This window comes from Gavialis gangeticus, unplaced genomic scaffold (genome assembly GCF_001723915.1).
Source record: "Gavialis gangeticus isolate Ggan-Ray unplaced genomic scaffold, GavGan_comp1, whole genome shotgun sequence".
Taxonomy (NCBI): Eukaryota; Metazoa; Chordata; order Crocodylia; family Gavialidae; genus Gavialis; species Gavialis gangeticus.
Window position 1 is genome coordinate 143,502,916 of NW_017728992.1, and position 16,849 is coordinate 143,519,764.

Consider the following 16,849-nt stretch of genomic DNA (forward strand, 5'->3'; position numbering starts at 1 on the left):
ACAGATGTGGGCCACTGGCTCTCTCCGGTTTCCCTAGCAACCTGCACCCGGGCTCCTTCATTACTGCTGCACAAGTAGCAGGCACCTTAGTGCCCTGCTACAGGGCACCTGTGGATGCATGTGTTGAGGGACTATTTTAATATGTGGGTTCTTCCCCATGTCACAAAATGTGATTAAGATGTTGTGGTAGGTGGGGGGGGGACACCCAAGAGGGGAAAGAGTATAGGGAGCTTGACAGCCCAGAATGAGGGCAGAGTAGGTCGCCTAATGGGAAGGGGCCTAATTGGGGTCCAGACCAGAGAATTATGGGGCCCAGTGTGGGGCTGAAGATGTTAAGAACTTAGATGCCATCTGCAAGGCATAGGCTGAGGTGTAGGGGAGGTTCGGAGCCCCACATAACACCCTCTGGCATGACGGCAGGAAATGGGCACCCTCCCGCCTGGGTAATATCTTAATCATTTTTCATCAAGGCATGGCAGGAAAGAGAGGTAGGAGGTTAGGCCACAAGCAGATGGGCAGGCTGACTGCTAACTGGCAAGACCCACTGTTACACAATGGAACTTGAACACACACTATCCCCTCCTGACTATGAAAGGAAATCCTTGAAACAAAAGACAATGGAACATCTTTTCCTAAGGGTGAAACATAGGTTCCAAAGCCATGGGCAAACTTCACATCAGGTTCAGTGGGGCAGAATTTCACCTATAGTAGTTTGTCCTACAAAGAAGCTGAAATGTGACCCTACTCACGATTGGGCAGTAGACACTGAGGGTTACAGGTTGTACAGATGGGATAGAATGGGGGTAAAAAAAGGGGGGGGGTGTTGCTCACTACGTATACATCCTCTATAATCAAGATGGGATCAGAGGAGGGCCAAACTGAGGTACTGTGGATCAGGACACTGGGGAGTCAGAGGGGAAAGGGACTTGGGAGTGGGGGTTTACTATAGACCACCACACCACGAAGATGAGCTAGACCTGGAATTCTTCAGACAGCTCTCAGAGGCCATATGGTCGAGAGGTATGGTTGTCATGGGTGACCTAAACTACCCTGACATCTGCTGGGAGGAGCAGTCAACCAAATCTAACCACTCGCATAGGTTTTTAACCTGCATAGAGGACCTCCAACTAATGCAGAAAGTATACAATCCCACTAAAAGAAACACCTTGCTGGACTTGGTGTTAGCTACAGGGGATGACCTGGTGGGGAATCTGCAGGTATAACGTAACCTAGGGGATAATGACCATTGATCAACTAAATTCACTATCCAGCAAAGGGTAGGTAAACTAACCAGCAGGACTGAAGTGCTTGACTTCAGAAAGGCTAACTTCAGTGTGCTCAGGAGATTAGTTAGTGAGGCGTTAAAGCTCAAGAGCACTGGCAAAATTAAGATCCAGGAAGGGTGATCATTCCTCAAGGGAATGATCCTACGGGCACAGGAGACAATCCCATTACACATAAAAGGGGGCAAAGGGGCCAAGAAGCCCTCTTGGCTGAATAGACAAGTTCAGGAAAGTCTAAGGGCAAAGAAAGAGGTACACAGGCTGTGGAAACGGGGTAGATACCAAGGACGAGTATACCTCTTGGCTCACAGTTGCAGGGAATCAGTTACGAAGGCCAAAGCAGGATTAGAACTTAGGCTGGCGACAAAAATTAAGGACAACAAAAAGTCCTTCAGGTATATAGGGAGCAAAAGGAAGGCAAAGAGTAGCATAGGATCCCTACAGGCCAAACTAGGGCAATTGGTGACAGAGGGGCGGGGGACAAAGCTGAGTTCTTTGCATCTGTATTCCTAGACTGGAAAAGGAATACAGGACTGGAAAAGGGCCAAAGTGGTCCCTATTTTCAAGGCGAGGCGGGAAGAACCAGGAAACTATAGGCCAGTTAGTTTCACCTCTATCCTTAGGAAAACTCTAGAAAAAATCATTAAGGATCACATTTGTGGGAGCCCAGCAGGGAAAAAAATGCTGATAGGAAATCAGCACAGGTTTACTGCAGGTAGATCCTGCCTAACTAATCTTGTTTCTTTTTATGACAAGGTCAGAAAATACTTAGACGCAGAAGTCAAGGTAGATGTCATCTACCTAGACTTTAAGAAGGCCTTCAATATGGTATCACATTCTCTTCTCGTAAATAAACTGACAGGCTGTGATACAGATGATTACACAGTCAGGTGGGTGGCAAATTGGCTTAGAGGTTGCACCCAGAGAGTGGTGGTGGATGGGTCGATATTGATCTGGAAAGATGTGGGTAGCGGAGTCTCGCAAGGCTCGGTCCTTGGACCAATGCTATTCAACGTCTTCATCAGTGACTTGGACGACAGCGTGAAAAGCACCCTATACAAGTTTGCAGATGATACCAAATTATGGGGCAAAGTTAACAAACCAGAGGGTAGGGAATGGATCCAGGCAGATCTGGACAGGTTGGAAAAAACGGGTAGAACAAAATAGGATGCAGTTCAAGAAAGACAAGTGCAAAGTGCTGCACCTGGGCAAAAAGAACTAGCAACACACTTACAGGCTGGGGGATGACCTCAGCAGCACAGCAGTGCAAGGGGATCTTCAAGTCAGTTGACTCCAAGATGAACATGAGTCGTCAATGTGATGAAGTGATCAGTAAAGCTAACCGCACTTCAGCATGCATTGGCAGATGCACGATGAACAGGTCCGGGGAGGTGATGCTTCCTCTCTATGTGGCACTGGCCAGGCTGCAGTTGGAGTACTGCGTCCAGTTTTGGATGCTGTGCTTCAAGAAGGATGTGGAGAATCTTGAGAGGGTTCAGAGAAGGGCCACTTGTATGGTCAGAGGCCTGCAAGCAAGGCCCTGCGTGGAGAGACTGAGGGCCCTGGGTCTCTTCAGCCTTTGCAAGAGAAGGCTGAGAGGCAATCTTGTGGCTGCCTATAAATTCATCAGGGGAGGGCAGCAGGGAATAGGAGATACTCTGTTTACTAGGGCACCCCCTGGAGTAACAATGGCCACAAATTGATGGAGAGCAGATTTAGGTTTGACATTAGAAAGAACTTCACAGTAAGGGTTGCTAGAATCTGGAATGGTCTTTCAAGGGAGGTGGCACTCTCCCCTACATCAGGGGTCTTCAAGAGGAGACTGGACAAGCACTTGGCTGGGGTCATCTCATGAACAGCACATGCCCCCAGTGGTTGGGGGTGTGGGCACAGCTGCACTGGCGGTGGTGGGAGGGCAGTGGCAGTAAGCTGGGAGCTCCCGCAGATGCCGCTGGCACTGTCGATGGTGCATGGGGGCTAGTAAGCACCAACCAGGGGTCGGCGACCACCCGCAGGTGCTCCTACCGGCAAGCAGGAATCATGAACTGCCTGTAATTGCTGCCAGTGGTGTCAGCAGTGGGGTGGCAAGCGGCGACCACCTGCAGGCACCACCGACACTGTTGGTGGCACCTTTTTGCAGCGGGTTCACCGCCATGCTCAGGGGGTGCATGTGCACCCATGTACACCCCCTATGCATCGCTCCCGGTCGTCTGACCCCAGTGCTCTTTTCTGCCAAGGTCCCTTCTGACCCTAACGTCTATGAAACCCTGGTATTAGAAGAAGAGATCAGCATAACATTTTAAAAATTATGGTTATACTTATTTCTACTTGAAGATCAGATGACTTTTTCTTCTAGTAATGATTCTTTGAAGCACTGTCCAATTTGAGCCCTGTATTGTCTGAAACAACTATTTCTGCATTAGATAATGGCTCTCAAAACATTGTTTAAAATATGCTCACAAGGAAATACAAGTCAGGACAAAAAAAAAAAGACCTGCAGCACTGAGGATGAAAGCTTCCCAATTCACAGAAAAATGGATAACAAAACCAATGATGTAAACAAGAGTAACCAAGGTAGCAGTATCAAACTGAAGTCACTGATCTCAAGTCAAATGTAATGCGATGATGCCACAACAGCCTTGCTTTCAACAATGAAAGAAGTTGGAAAGGGGGAAAAGAGAAGTGATAAATTAAACACGTTTCAAACACAGTAGAGTTTTGCAGTCAAAGTTGTACAAAATGACAGAGCACTTACACTGATGTTAAAAACAGTGAGTGTGTCTGCATCCCAAATATTTCAAAAAGCAGAAGTTTGCCAGTGTTTATAAAGAATAGAAAACAGTTCCCCCTTATGTCTTCCAAAATTAATAATAGTAACTACAGCTGTATGAATAATAGATTTACTGGCTCCACCTAAAACAGAAAAAAACCCTGTTAAAACTGGAATTGACATTTTTTGTTTTCCTAGCAAACTGAGCAAAGATATTTGTTTTGGGTCAACAAGCCCTTATTTTAATTTAAAACAACCCAAACCCCTCTGATTAAATTCAGTAAAACTGAAACACATAAAAATTTTGAAATGAAATAATTACTGTTATCCCCCCCAAAATTGTTTGGAAACAAACAAGCAATGATTAGGCTAAAACAATCAATGATTTCAATATGAATTTATGAATGGTTCTGGTCAACTCCAAAGTGTACTCTTCAGCAAATATTTGGCTAGAACAATCCTATTTCCCAGCTATAAATTATTGTCTTAGCAACTTGTTCTGCAGCTTCTGTTGGGATTCCCAACTGATAAAAAATTCACTAATAAAGTTGTCATTCAATTAAACATTAGACATGATATTTATAAATAAAAATAAATCCACAGCTGTGTTGCTTTAATTGTTGGAGATGGACTGACTAAAATGCTGTTCTAAGGAAGTTTTACCATAATAAAAATGGAATAAAATTTAAAGCAAACCTCAAAGGCAGAACGCATTCTGAGGAGTCTAAATTTAGATCTGTGTTTTAGGGAATAACAGATGTTGAAAATAACATGTACAATAACTAGAGCAAAACATCCAACTTCCTGGTAACATTTAAGAAACTTCTTTGACTAAATATGTACCCTTTCACCACCTCTTCACCCTTACTAAACGCAAGAGGTTTAAACAAGCTTCTTGTTGATACCTTACCAAGGTGTACTTACTGCTTTTAACATATTTTCAGTTTTAGGTAAGTAACTGAAAACATGTTGAATAGTTCCCAAGTATAAGTTTTCAGAAACTGTTGCACAGAGGTGATTAAAAACATAAAAACAGCAGGAAAAAGAAAGAGAAAGTATCAAAGTAAAAGTGAATACACGATACCTGAAAGCAAAATAGTGCATCTTTTCCTTCTACAATATTTTTTTTCGGTTTAGACCAAAACCAAGTCTCAAGTATTAAAGCTCTGCATATTTGTATTTTAAAAGACATTGGCCCTAATTCTGCAAATGTTTAGCACAGGGGTCAGCAATCCCTGGCACACGTGCCATTAGTGGCACGCGGAGACATTTTTCCTGGCACGCCGGGAAACACACAAAGAAAATCTTTTTTTTTTAAGTTGCTGCTCCGGGCTCTCCTGTGCAGCCACAAGTCGCAGCACCACGGCAGGCCCCAGGGCAGAGCCAGGAGAACGCAGGCAGGGAGGCTGTCTGTGCTCTACTGCCCCCACCCTGTGCTCCCAGGCTGCACCCTCCAGCCCAGATGGCCCCTGGAGGGAGCTGCCCAGGCAGGCAAACACCCTGTCCCACCCAGGGCAGTACTGAAGTGCCAAGTGCTTGGGCCCGGTGGTCAGGACAGGGTCTGGGCAGCATGGGAGGAGGTGCCACGGGCAAGCCAGCTCAGTTGGGCCCTTAGGAAGGTGGGGGCTGCCCCAGGGCTCTGCAGGCTCGAGCTGTGGTGAGCAGGCAGGCAGGGGTGCCCAGTGGCACCCATGGTGGGGCCTAGCCCGGCCCACACAGCTCCTCAGGGATGAGCTGCAGCTGCCCCACACACATAGGGATGCTGCCTGGCTGGGGCAGGATGCCAGGCTCAGGGGGCTTCCCTCTCCGGGATCGGCCTCCCTGCATGCTGGGCACAGCGCAGGCAGGGCAGAGCTGTCCCCAGTGCAGGGGCCTGGCTACGGGATCCCCCTGGAGCCTGGGAACAGCCACTGCAGCTGCCTCAGCCTGCCTGGGTCCTGGCCTTGCCCACCCACAGCTCCCCTCAAAGGGCCAGGCCTAGGGCAGGCACTGTACAGGGCCACTGTGCTGCAGGCTCCCGGATGGCTTGGCCCTGAGCACCAGCTGCAGCAGGTGTTCCCAGAGCCCAGGGAACAGCTTGTGGCTGCAGCTTCCACTCCCACTGTACCCAGCACACACAGAGACCAAGCAGGAGGCCCCCGAGCCCAGCATGCTGCCCCAACCCTGCTCCATCCCTATGAAGCTGCTCAGGCTGGCTGGGCCCCACCTCCAATGCTGCTGGGCCCTCGCTGTGGCCCAAGCACCAGAGCCCTGGAGCAGCTCCCACTCCCCGCCTGACACCAGCTCTCTATTTACTGTAAAAAAAAAAAATTAAAATAAAAAAAGCAACATTAATGATTGTTAATAGTATTAAATATGCAGTGCATCCTGCCATGTACCCTCTCTGCCCGAGTTTTGTTTTTGTGGCGTGCCAGCACTCCAGCACCTTACAAGGTAGACGTACTTTTTTTGGCACTCCGGCCAAAAAACATTGCCTACCCATTTTAGCACATGCTTACCTTGCATAAACAAGCAGTACTTTTTAAATTTGGGCTACCTGTGTACAGGCAGTCCTCAGACTTCTGACACAATTGGTTTCTGAAAACCATGTCCTTAAGTTGAAAAGTTGCAACTTGGAACCAATTTACTCATAAGAAACAATGTTATAAATGGGGGATTGATTCCTGAACCAAGGCCCGATACCCTATTTTCACTAAAAATACCGCAGAATTTTGTACTTGATCAATTATAGATGAGTAATATAGCTACACTGATGTATTTATATTGTAAATAGCAATCTTATTGATTTGGAAGGACTTCTTTGAGGTAACTTTGCTGGACTTTTTAAAAGGCTCTTTGGTTCGACTTTTTGAAGTGTTCTTGGCTCAAGTCTTCTCAGAAGTCTTGGCTGCAGGTTTTTCTGGTATCTTGTCTGCTTTCTTAAAGAAAGTGTCCAAAGAAGTTTGGACAGATGTTCTCCAGGGAGATGAGCGACACAGCGAACTTGTTCGCTGGTGTGGCATCACATCGGATCAAGTGTTGTAAAGTTGAAGCTGACGTCATAAAGTTGAAACAGGGTGTCAATTTATAAATGTATGTTGTAACTGGAAACGTTGTAAGTCGAGGACTGCCTGTACATTAAAACAAACATGCCTTTAAGTTGCAAACACTAAAAGAACATTTATACTTACCCTGATCTTTTGCATTTGATGATGCTTCTGTGTTTTTATTTTAAATGAAGTTGAAGGTGGCTGTTGTACCATTTCATAATAGTGTAACAAGAGAATTCATTGCTACAGTTTTGAAGCTAATGTTAGTAACCTGCTAACTTATTATACGATAACCCATGTGAGATTCATCCTGAATACTGGGAAGTTTTAGTAAGCCAATTAAAATGTGTTTGTATGAAGTTTTTCTTCTTCTTCTCTTTCTATTTTTAATAAGAGTATATTTCTAAAATGCAAAAGCCATTGGCTTCCACTTGCTACTAATCTAAAAGAAATTGTAGAGACAAAAAGTCACCAATCATCAGTTCCTTGAATCATTTAGGGGTCGTGGGGTTTAGTTTGTGATGAACATCATTTTCTTAATTAATGCTGTGAAAATGTACACATTTTTTTCCTCCATTAGTAGGGACAACTTTCTCCTAGTCCAAGAAGACCACTTATCTGTATTAATGAAATACTTTAACCCAGTGGTGCTGAACCTTTTGGCCCCAAAGGCCAGATGAGTGGTTGAGGGCTAGTCTGCAGACCAGATAGAGCCCTGTGCACCACCATTGGGCCTTAGGGCCCAGCACTACCCCCTCCCTGCCCCATCCACCAGGATTGAGCCACAGGGGCCCAACAGCACTCTCACCCACCTCCACAATTAGGTCCTGGAGGGCTGGAGCTGTCCCAGTGTCCTGGTATTAGGCCCTAGGGCCCAGAACTGCCCCTCCCCAGACCTGTGCACTGGGGTCAGGTGCCCAATCCAGCATACAGGGCCCGAGGCTCCCTATGGAGTTAGAAATTTGGCAGCAGGAGAACAGTGCCACTACTCCTCTGCTGCCAAATTTCTGGACCTATGGGGAGCCCCGTGAACAGGATGGCATGGTACTACGAACCACATCTGTCTTGTAGGTTAGAGGTTGAGCACCTCTGCTTTAACCAAATCCACTAAAACTGCCTCTTTATCGTGTTATATCTAAACAAGGCATCCAAAAAATTAAAAATCTAGTGGGTATGTTCAGAAGATGAAAAAAACTGAGCTAAGATTCTGACATGAGATGCCAGGCATGTGATTATTTTCAGCTTCTTGCACATATACTCATATACATGTGTTTGGAATAGAACAAGCCTATTATAATTAAGAACCTTTGAATATTTAGAAACTGTTCAGCATGTTATTTGGGCATTTTAGTATATTTTTACATTATTCAACAGTTGAAAAGGAAAAACATGAAACTTGTTCAATGCCAATTTTAAAGACAGATATTTCCAGACATTATAATATAAAAATAGTTTAGGATCACTTGGTATTTTTGGTTTACATAAAGAATTTTTTACCTTTTGAAGGAAGAACAAGCCTCTATGGTAAGATATTTGCAGCAAAGTGACCCAGCTCTATTCAATGGACTCTTTTACTGCCTCAACTTTCCCATCTGTGCAATGGGGATAATACACCCCTCTCTCTCATTCTTAGAGTGCTGCAATACCAGTTTAGCTTTTAAAAGTAACTTGAGGTTTGTGGATTAAGGAGGAATTCATTTTTTTCCAGCAAACTGAATGGGATAACTACATTTCCCTGGAACAAACTTACAGTGAATTTTGCCCTTTCTTCCATCACCTCATAACCCAGTATCGTAGGTGTGGATGGCCGATCTTCCCAGCTCCCAGAATCTGTGTTCTGCTCTACATCTTCCATAGGCCGTGTACAATATTCAATGGATGTGTCCGTACCTGTAAATTTAGTCCTAACAAGTGGGCTACTATTAACAGATGATGTAGAGCCAATCTGGTCAGGCACGCTCATCTTTTTAAAACTACCACTGGTAGAGTCCTCCAACTGTCCTTTTGAAGAATTTAAGCTTGTTGAGATGCTCCCAAAGGAAGACCTTCTTTGGTTTCTGTTTGTTGTGAAGTTGGAAGAACTTCCTATAGGAATAGGAACAGGAACATATGGGGTTGTCATCCTTTATTAGATAACCTCAAATTTACACTTCCTTATTCAAAAGTTTAAAAAGGAATTCACTCTGTAAACCATTTTTCTTGTCTCCTCAGGAACATAATATATCTAAGGAAAAAAAAAAGAAGGTACTGAAATTACTGTCTTGATGTTTCTATAACAAACTCAACATTAAAATATTACTTTTAGAAGAATCCTCATTTCAATTAAAACAGTTAAAACATTACATTGATTTTGGTGTTGCCTCAAAAGCTAGTTTAATTTTAAGGATGCAGTTTAGGAATCTTATCTCCAAGACACTAAAATAAAAAAGAAGTAAAATTTAAGTATCACGTGTCTAACTACACCATCCTGAAGTAAAAAAAAATATATTAACACCTAACTTTGCTGCTAGAACAGTTGATAGGATGTATATTACATAAAGATGTATGGCACTAAAAAAAGTTGCAGCACTTTAAAATACTTAGTGGGCATGTATACACGAGGAACTACTGTGCAGTGGTTACTGTACATTTATTTAGTAATTGTATAATCAAGTATTAAATAAATATGCAGTAACTGGAGTTACTGGACAGTAGCGCCAGTGAACATCTTTTTAGTGATGCTACTCTGCACTGCCTAATAATACTGCACAGTGGTATATTAGTACTGTCTGTGCTGTGACACATTACTGTGCAGTACAATTCGGCTACTGCATAGTTAGCATCATGCGTAGATGCACCCGGTGTAAACAAAACTGCTTATTTTCTGAATTCTCACCAAATTATCTCACATCTCAAGGATCATGCTTTGTGAATCAAACCTGTGTGAATAAGTGATCTGCATATCACGAATCAAAGAAAACACATTAAACTGCATGTGATGATGGAACAGAAGATATATTTTACATACCAGTCACTGCAGTGCATCTTTTCAAATCAAGTTAAGTCTGAAAACACCCAGTTGTGTTTGCAGCACATAATATTGCAAACATTTGTAACAAAGTTAATTGTGGCACATTAAGTGGTTTGAATTGATAGTAATTAAGCATAAGACACATATACAAGAAAACTAGGGCAGTGATAATGATAATTCTTTTATTTTGGCAGCCAAGCAAACAAACAAACAAAAAAACTGTAAGAGGTTTGGGTCAGATTAAACTGCATTTAAAATGTTTGTTTCACATCAATATGAAAATAAAACATTTTGTTTTGCTTCAAACAGAACAAACATTTTTTTGTTCAGGCAGCTGTAAGAAAAACAGAGGAAATGAAGGGCTAGATCAGCAACACTCAGTCCTGACTAGTTCAAGAACCACATGAGTAGCCAGAGTTAACTAAGAGCCATAACAAGATTTACTCTATGTAAAATTGTAGGCAACACTGCAGATCAAAAGGAAGAAATAAAAAAAACACAGCATATTACTTAGCATCTGCACACTCTAGCAGAGAAAAACACTTCAAAAGTGTTAAACCTTTTTAGTGCTTACTGGCTTGTAGGAAAAGCATTTACAGTGCATACAGGAAAAAAAAACAAACCTCAAACTGGTAACGTTTTCTGTGAAAGCTCTAGGTGACAAGATGAAGAGGCACTTTTAGCTTGGGAGCTATACAGTCTGAGTATCACTAGACTTGATTTAGCAGAAACGGCAGCCTTTTCTTTTATCCCTCACATCTTCTGAGGGGCTGGAAGATTGTACTAGCTCATTCTGGGGTAGGGAGCTCTCTGACTGTCAGCATTCCACTTCATATAAATAGTTGAGGAGACTCTGGAACAAGGACCAGCATCCAAGTGTCCTAATCAATGGGCTCTCTTGCTCTCTCTCAGCAACAATTTCTAGGTTTCATGCACAGTGAAACAATGTTAACAGGAGGGAGGAGGAAAACCTCTCCCAAAACGTCTTCGAGTTTGTGACCAGGATCCTTTCCTGAGAGGTGAATGCCTAGAAAGATGCATTCAACAGTGGTTCAGATTATGAGGAGTTGCTGATAAAACAAAAAGAGGACCTCTACCAGATCCCAGAAGTTTAATTCCACGTAGAACGGTCAGTTTTTGAATGAGCTACAGGCACACTATTATCAAATGAGTCTGACATACTGCTGTGTGTGGGCCAGGAAGAGAAACACGTACATATATTATACCAGTATCTTTCATACATAAATTTTGTGAGAAAACATCTTTGGAGATGATACAGTTTTAAATTCTCAATATCCAAACCAGATTTTTTACTTACCATAATTTGCTAATAACAGCGTTTAATACTATAATAAATGAAAGTTAGACTCTTCTCCTGAAAACGAGATCATCAACAGAAGAAAACAATGCAACTGAGTGCCCAATATTTCCTTATAAAATAATATTAGTCTTGTCTACAAATATATTTGGGCAGAGTAAAAATGCTAGGGAGGCAGCAGCAAAAAGAAATGTTGATAAAACATTTTTAGGCAAATAACTGCAACAGGACTTGCATCAACACAGTAAGGATGACAGATGAAGGTTGATTTTAAGTGAGCTACCCACCTACCGTATTAAAGTTTTATGTGGCTTTCACATTTCATTACAAGGAAAACAGAGAAGTCATTGTATTCCCTGTCAGCTTGCATAGCTATGTATAAACAAATCATTTGTCCCCACCCTCTCGTAATAGGTAAAAAAAAGTCAAGTAGGTTTGTTTTATCTAGAACTTGAATTCGCCTATTTTTCAGAAGAGATTTGTTCCTGTTCAAACCCTGTTTTGGGGCCCGTTCAAGTTAAGAATGAACTAGGAAGACAGAATATTCACCTTTAAAGCTGCTGACAGCAGATGATGAATTGCTGAACACACACAAGAAAGGATTGGATGCCAGGGTGTTTATGCCATCACTTACAAAACAACAGCACACTAACTTTCTCTGTTTATGCTTCTCCCTTCTGGAAGTGAAGCACACAGAATTTGTTAACATTATAAACTAAATCTGTCTGTACTGAAAGAGTTTTGGTTGCTGTTAACAGTTGAAAATTCAGTGCATTTTTCTTTAGACCTAGCAATGTTAAAGAAATTTAAACCCAAAGGCTGCAAATATCTTTTCATTATTTAGAAATTGTGATTTTTTTAAAAATTGTTTTTAGAAATTAATCTCCATATGGTCCCCCTTTACTGCTTCTTGGTTGACTAAAAAAAGGTTAACTGACTTCACTGACCAGTTTCCTTTCAGGGTTTAGGTTTCAGACACTATGATAAAAAGCTGGTTTAAAGACTACAGGTGTTTTTTTTTTCCTTTTTTTAAGTTGTAAATGCATTTCTATTGGCCTCAGCTTCTATAGAAGCCTCCTTTTTAGAAATATTTGTCCCAAAGAAAAGCTGACATGGTCAACTTTATTGCTTGTTTGTTAGATGTTTATTTGTCAGTTTATATATTACTGTCCAGACATTTAAGAAGCCTGACTGTGCAAGGTGCTAAGAGCTGGTACTTCCTGAGGGGTCTAACAAAGTTGAGAACCACTGCCCCATAACCTGGTGGTTGGGACACTCTCTCACAGGGTGGATTTAATTTAAATCAAATATATTTAAATTGTGATTTAAATCACAATTTAAATCACTGGTCAGGAAGCCTCAATCTGATCACTGTTATCTCAAAATGTGCATTCTTGTTGTTTGATATTCTCTATTCATTTTACTTTTTGAAACTCTGCACTCTTAGAGAAAGGCAAGGGCTTGACTCTGGGTACACAAACTTTCAGAGAGACAAGAGGGTGGGTAATCATCAGGTCTGTTATATCTCATCTCCATGTACTGCTAACAAGGATATTATCTCTTGAGACAAATTCACAGTTTATGAACTGAAACTAAGCATCACAGAGATGCTTAATGGGATCTCCTAGAGCAGTGGTGTCCAACCTTTTAAGTTGGAGATCACTTTTGGAATTTAAAAGGAAGCCAAAATCTACCTTGTGCCATCAACACCCTTCCTTGGGGCCTCCACTGGGGTGCACACAGCAGCAGCAGGAGCCCCCCCCCGGTGAGCCACCTGGACTTGATCCTCCTACCTGCCCCCTGGCCGGGGTCCCACTTACCAGGCTGTTCCTGCACTGTGTCCCTCACTGCCGGGCCTCAATCTAGCCCCTTCCCTTCCCCCACCAACTGACCTGTTAGGCTGGGAGGGGGGCACACACGTATGCATATGCATACTCAGCCCCCCACCAGCCCAGGATCAACTGCAAGAGGCTTTGGGTTGATCCCAATTGACTGGTTGGTGACCACTGTTCTAGAGACTGAGCACTCAGTCCCACTGGATAGAGGGTTTTCTTTAATCTTTACTAATCTATAGAGGAACCTCTGGGAACCCCACAAGATTGGGTGCCTAATATAGGTCGTGGTCTGTTGTAACCTATTTAAAAAACTTTTCTGAAATAGTTACGTGAATATATTGTCTCAAATAGTATATAATTAGAAGTTATAATTCCTATTCTATGATGATATCTCTGAACTTTAACATATCTTAAAATACAACTCTCTATATAGGTTTTTTTTTTTTAAAAGCATCTTAAAAAAATAAAAAACTGATTAAATAAGAAAACTGATTTAAATTAAAAAAAATCGGATTATTTTGAATTTTTAAAAAAACAATGTTACTTTTTATCCACCCTGCTGTGTCAGGAGGGATAGGATCCAATCCCCTCAGGCAGAGGAGATTCAATGCCAGGTCTCTAGCCAATGTACCATTAAATAAAAGGAGGACATCTCTCTCTGCACTGCCCTCCCCCCCCTCCAAAGCTTAGCAAGCCTAGCCCTGACATCTCTTTCAGGTGAAAGCAATAAGCAGGCCTGACCTGAATTCCCAGTTAGTCTGGGGTTGCTGGTTGTAGCCATGTTGGTCTAATGCAGCAGTTCCCAAACTGTGGTACGGCTACCACCAGTGGCACGCAGGCAACCTGCCAGTAGCACGCATGGATGGCTTTATTATAATTACTTTATATGACAAAAATTTGCTGGTGGTACTTAAGGTTGTATTGTTTTTAAACTGGTGGCACACTATCTGTCAGAGTTTGGGAACCCCCAATCTAAAGACATAGGAAGATATGGTTCTTTGGGTAGATGCGATCTCTTTTATTAAACCAGCTAAGTAGTTGGAAAAAGTGTTTGGTTGTAAGCTTTGAGGCACAAACACCCTTCTTCAGGCACTGGAGCGAGCCTGCTCTTGGTTTGCAGTTACTTTTGGGGAGAGCATACATTTTTCACCAAACTGCTCTTGATGGAAATGCACAGCTAAATCCCTGGCCCCCAGAGCCAAACTCTGCCTCGCCAAGGAAGCTGCCGGCATAAAGCAAATCTGCTCAGCAGCCAGGCCGCCCCCCTCGGCTTTCAAGGCCCCCGGAGCAGGCAGAGGCAGCGGCCCGGCCGCACAGCACTGCCGTCCCTCCTCGGGTCGCCGCCACCGAGCAGCCCACGGACCTGCCGTGCGGGGCAGCACGGGCGCCTCCCCGCAGCCGGCTGCTCTCTTAACCTGTGGCCCCACCGAGCCACCTTCCGGCTCCTTCCCCAGCCATGCCCGGGGGGCGGTCGCGTCCTATCTTGGGAGCGCCCCCAACCGCTCCCCAGCCCGCGCCTGCCTTGGACATCCCCGGGGCGACGCATCCCATCCCGGCCCAGCCGCTGCCCTCGCTCACCTGCCAGCGCCGCCGCCCGCAGGAAGGGGGTAGGGCAGCCCCTGCCGTTGCCGGAAGCTGAGGAACAAGCCCCGAGCACGCGGCGGGCTGGAGCACGGGGGCGGGGTCACGGCCTCCTACCTGCGGCCGCGCCAGCCCGCATTGGCTGAGCGCGGGACTACACGTCCCGGCGTGCAACGCGACTGGAGTGCCCGCCCGCCGTGCAGTACGGGCCGCCCCGCGGCGCGCTGCATGCTGGGGGCTGTAGGAGCCGCCGCGCGTGATTGAGACGCCAGGCGCTGAACGCTCGTGGCGCCTGGCGGCTGCTTGTGTCCCATAGGAGCAGAAGGGGGGTTACCATTGGCCTCCAGGCGCGGGAGCCCAGTGTGCGGGCGGGGCGGTGTTGGGCTACCAGGCCCCCGGGGTTGCTGTGGAGTGTCCCAGGATTAGATAGACATCTCCAGGAGACTGCTGAGAGCAGATAACAGGGCATTCATTCAAATAAATATTAAATGTTGAATCCGATTTAGACAGAAGCTCAGTGGGTTTTTAAAATGTCATAGTCATTACACCCCTACCGCCTACAGGGCCAGATTAACACAGGCAAACTAGGCACATGCTTAGGGCCCTAAGTGAGGAAGGGGCCCACTTACGCTTATTTTCCATATCATAATTATTGAGTGAAAAAATAAATATACGGTATTAAGCGGGGCCCACAAGTTTGTCTGCCGAGAGCACACTCAAGAGCGTCGCCTACCCACGAAGAACCCCGTCCCTTCCCTGACTCCTGCAGCCCCAACGCTGGCACAGACACACTCGCATACCTGCACGCGCACACGCCTGCCGCTGCCTGGCTCACTCACAGAGCATGTGATGCCCCGCCTCCAATCAACGTCCTCCGCTGCCCCCCAGCCTCAAGCAGGGCCTTGCTAGAGCAGAGGCGCAGAAACCTCCTTGGCGTTTGCTGATATTTTAAAAAACTGCCCGGACAGAGGTGGGAAGACCCAAAAAGAGGACATGTCCGAGAAAACCTGGATGTATGGTAACCCTACAGGCCTTTTTTTTAAGCGAATGTAGGCAGAGGGGGTCAGGGAAGGTAAAGGCGTGTCTGTAACCTGCACAGAAGTGTCCTTCAGCTTTTCCGGTCCTCTGCTGTATTGGAGCCCAGCTGGGCAGGGCGTATGCTTGTGTGAGTACTGCAGTATGATTCAGACAGGGAACAACCCAGGAGCCACCTAACTGCTTCAGCACTGGGCTTTTCCAAGCCAAAGTGCTCAGGGATCACATTCTGGTCCCTGCTTGGGTGGGACAGATGCATGCCATCCCTCCTCCTGTGGAGAGGAGGAGAGAAAAGAAGCAACGATTGCAGAGATTGGCTCTGCATTTGTTGCCTATGCAGAGGTTTTGCCTCCCAAGATACATTCTGTGGGGAGCCACTTCACTCCAGTTGTTTCCTAGTTATTTTTTCCCTCCTGAGTGGTCACTTTTACTCTGGGAGAAAAAAATTACAAGTATCTAGATGGTAGTGGTTTCTCCTGAGACAGGAGAGACTCTCCGTGGAGAAACTGAATATCTATCCAAACTCAAAGTTCAAACATGCTGTGAGCAGTCCCTGTTTCCTGCCTGCATACCTCTGACTTACCACTAGAGGGTTGGGGAGTAGGCTACCTGGTCTCTATTCTTGCTGGGGTAAGGGGAGGGGCTGGGAGCAGTGCATTCTGGGATGCTGGAGGACTACACATTGCTGGTTTTCTCTCCATGCAGCAGAAATTATCCTAATGAGATAGGTAGCATGACCCAGAATTAACCCTTATGTAAAGTAGCATAACTTTGAGATGTTGTGAGGTTACACAGAATGAGTTAACAAGCATTAATGTGTGGATGCTTGCATTTTAAGTTCCCTTAGTATGGTCCAAGTATAATTTTGCCCAAAGTCATTGAGTGTGTGAGAGGATACCCTGTATCCCAGTGCTTATGATACTTACTTGGCAGATACAGCATTTAGGTTCCAGCCCTGTGCCAGTGAATATTTAAGTGGGAAAGTATC

The 16,849-nt window shown here is 44.7% G+C and overlaps 1 protein-coding gene across 6 annotated transcripts in view; it reads right to left on the minus strand.

Annotated features, from left to right (window-relative positions):
• Positions 1-14,923, minus strand: part of SNX16 (sorting nexin 16) — a 55,681-nt gene extending 40,758 nt beyond the window's left edge. For 2 of the 6 annotated variants that reach the window (XM_019527852.1, XM_019527850.1), the window contains exons 1-2: positions 11,960-12,230; positions 8,833-9,167 (exon numbers count right to left, since the gene is read on the minus strand). In XM_019527852.1, coding sequence (XP_019383397.1) covers positions 8,833-9,167; positions 11,960-12,119 — 495 coding nt within the window. In that variant the 5' untranslated portion in view covers positions 12,120-12,230. Of the gene's footprint in view, positions 1-8,832; positions 9,307-11,959; positions 12,234-14,189; positions 14,193-14,823 lie in introns of those variants that run through there. The other 4 variants (XM_019527853.1, XM_019527851.1, XM_019527855.1 and 1 more) reach the window with 4 other exon arrangements.
• Between the last annotated feature and the right edge of the window lie 1,926 nt (positions 14,924-16,849).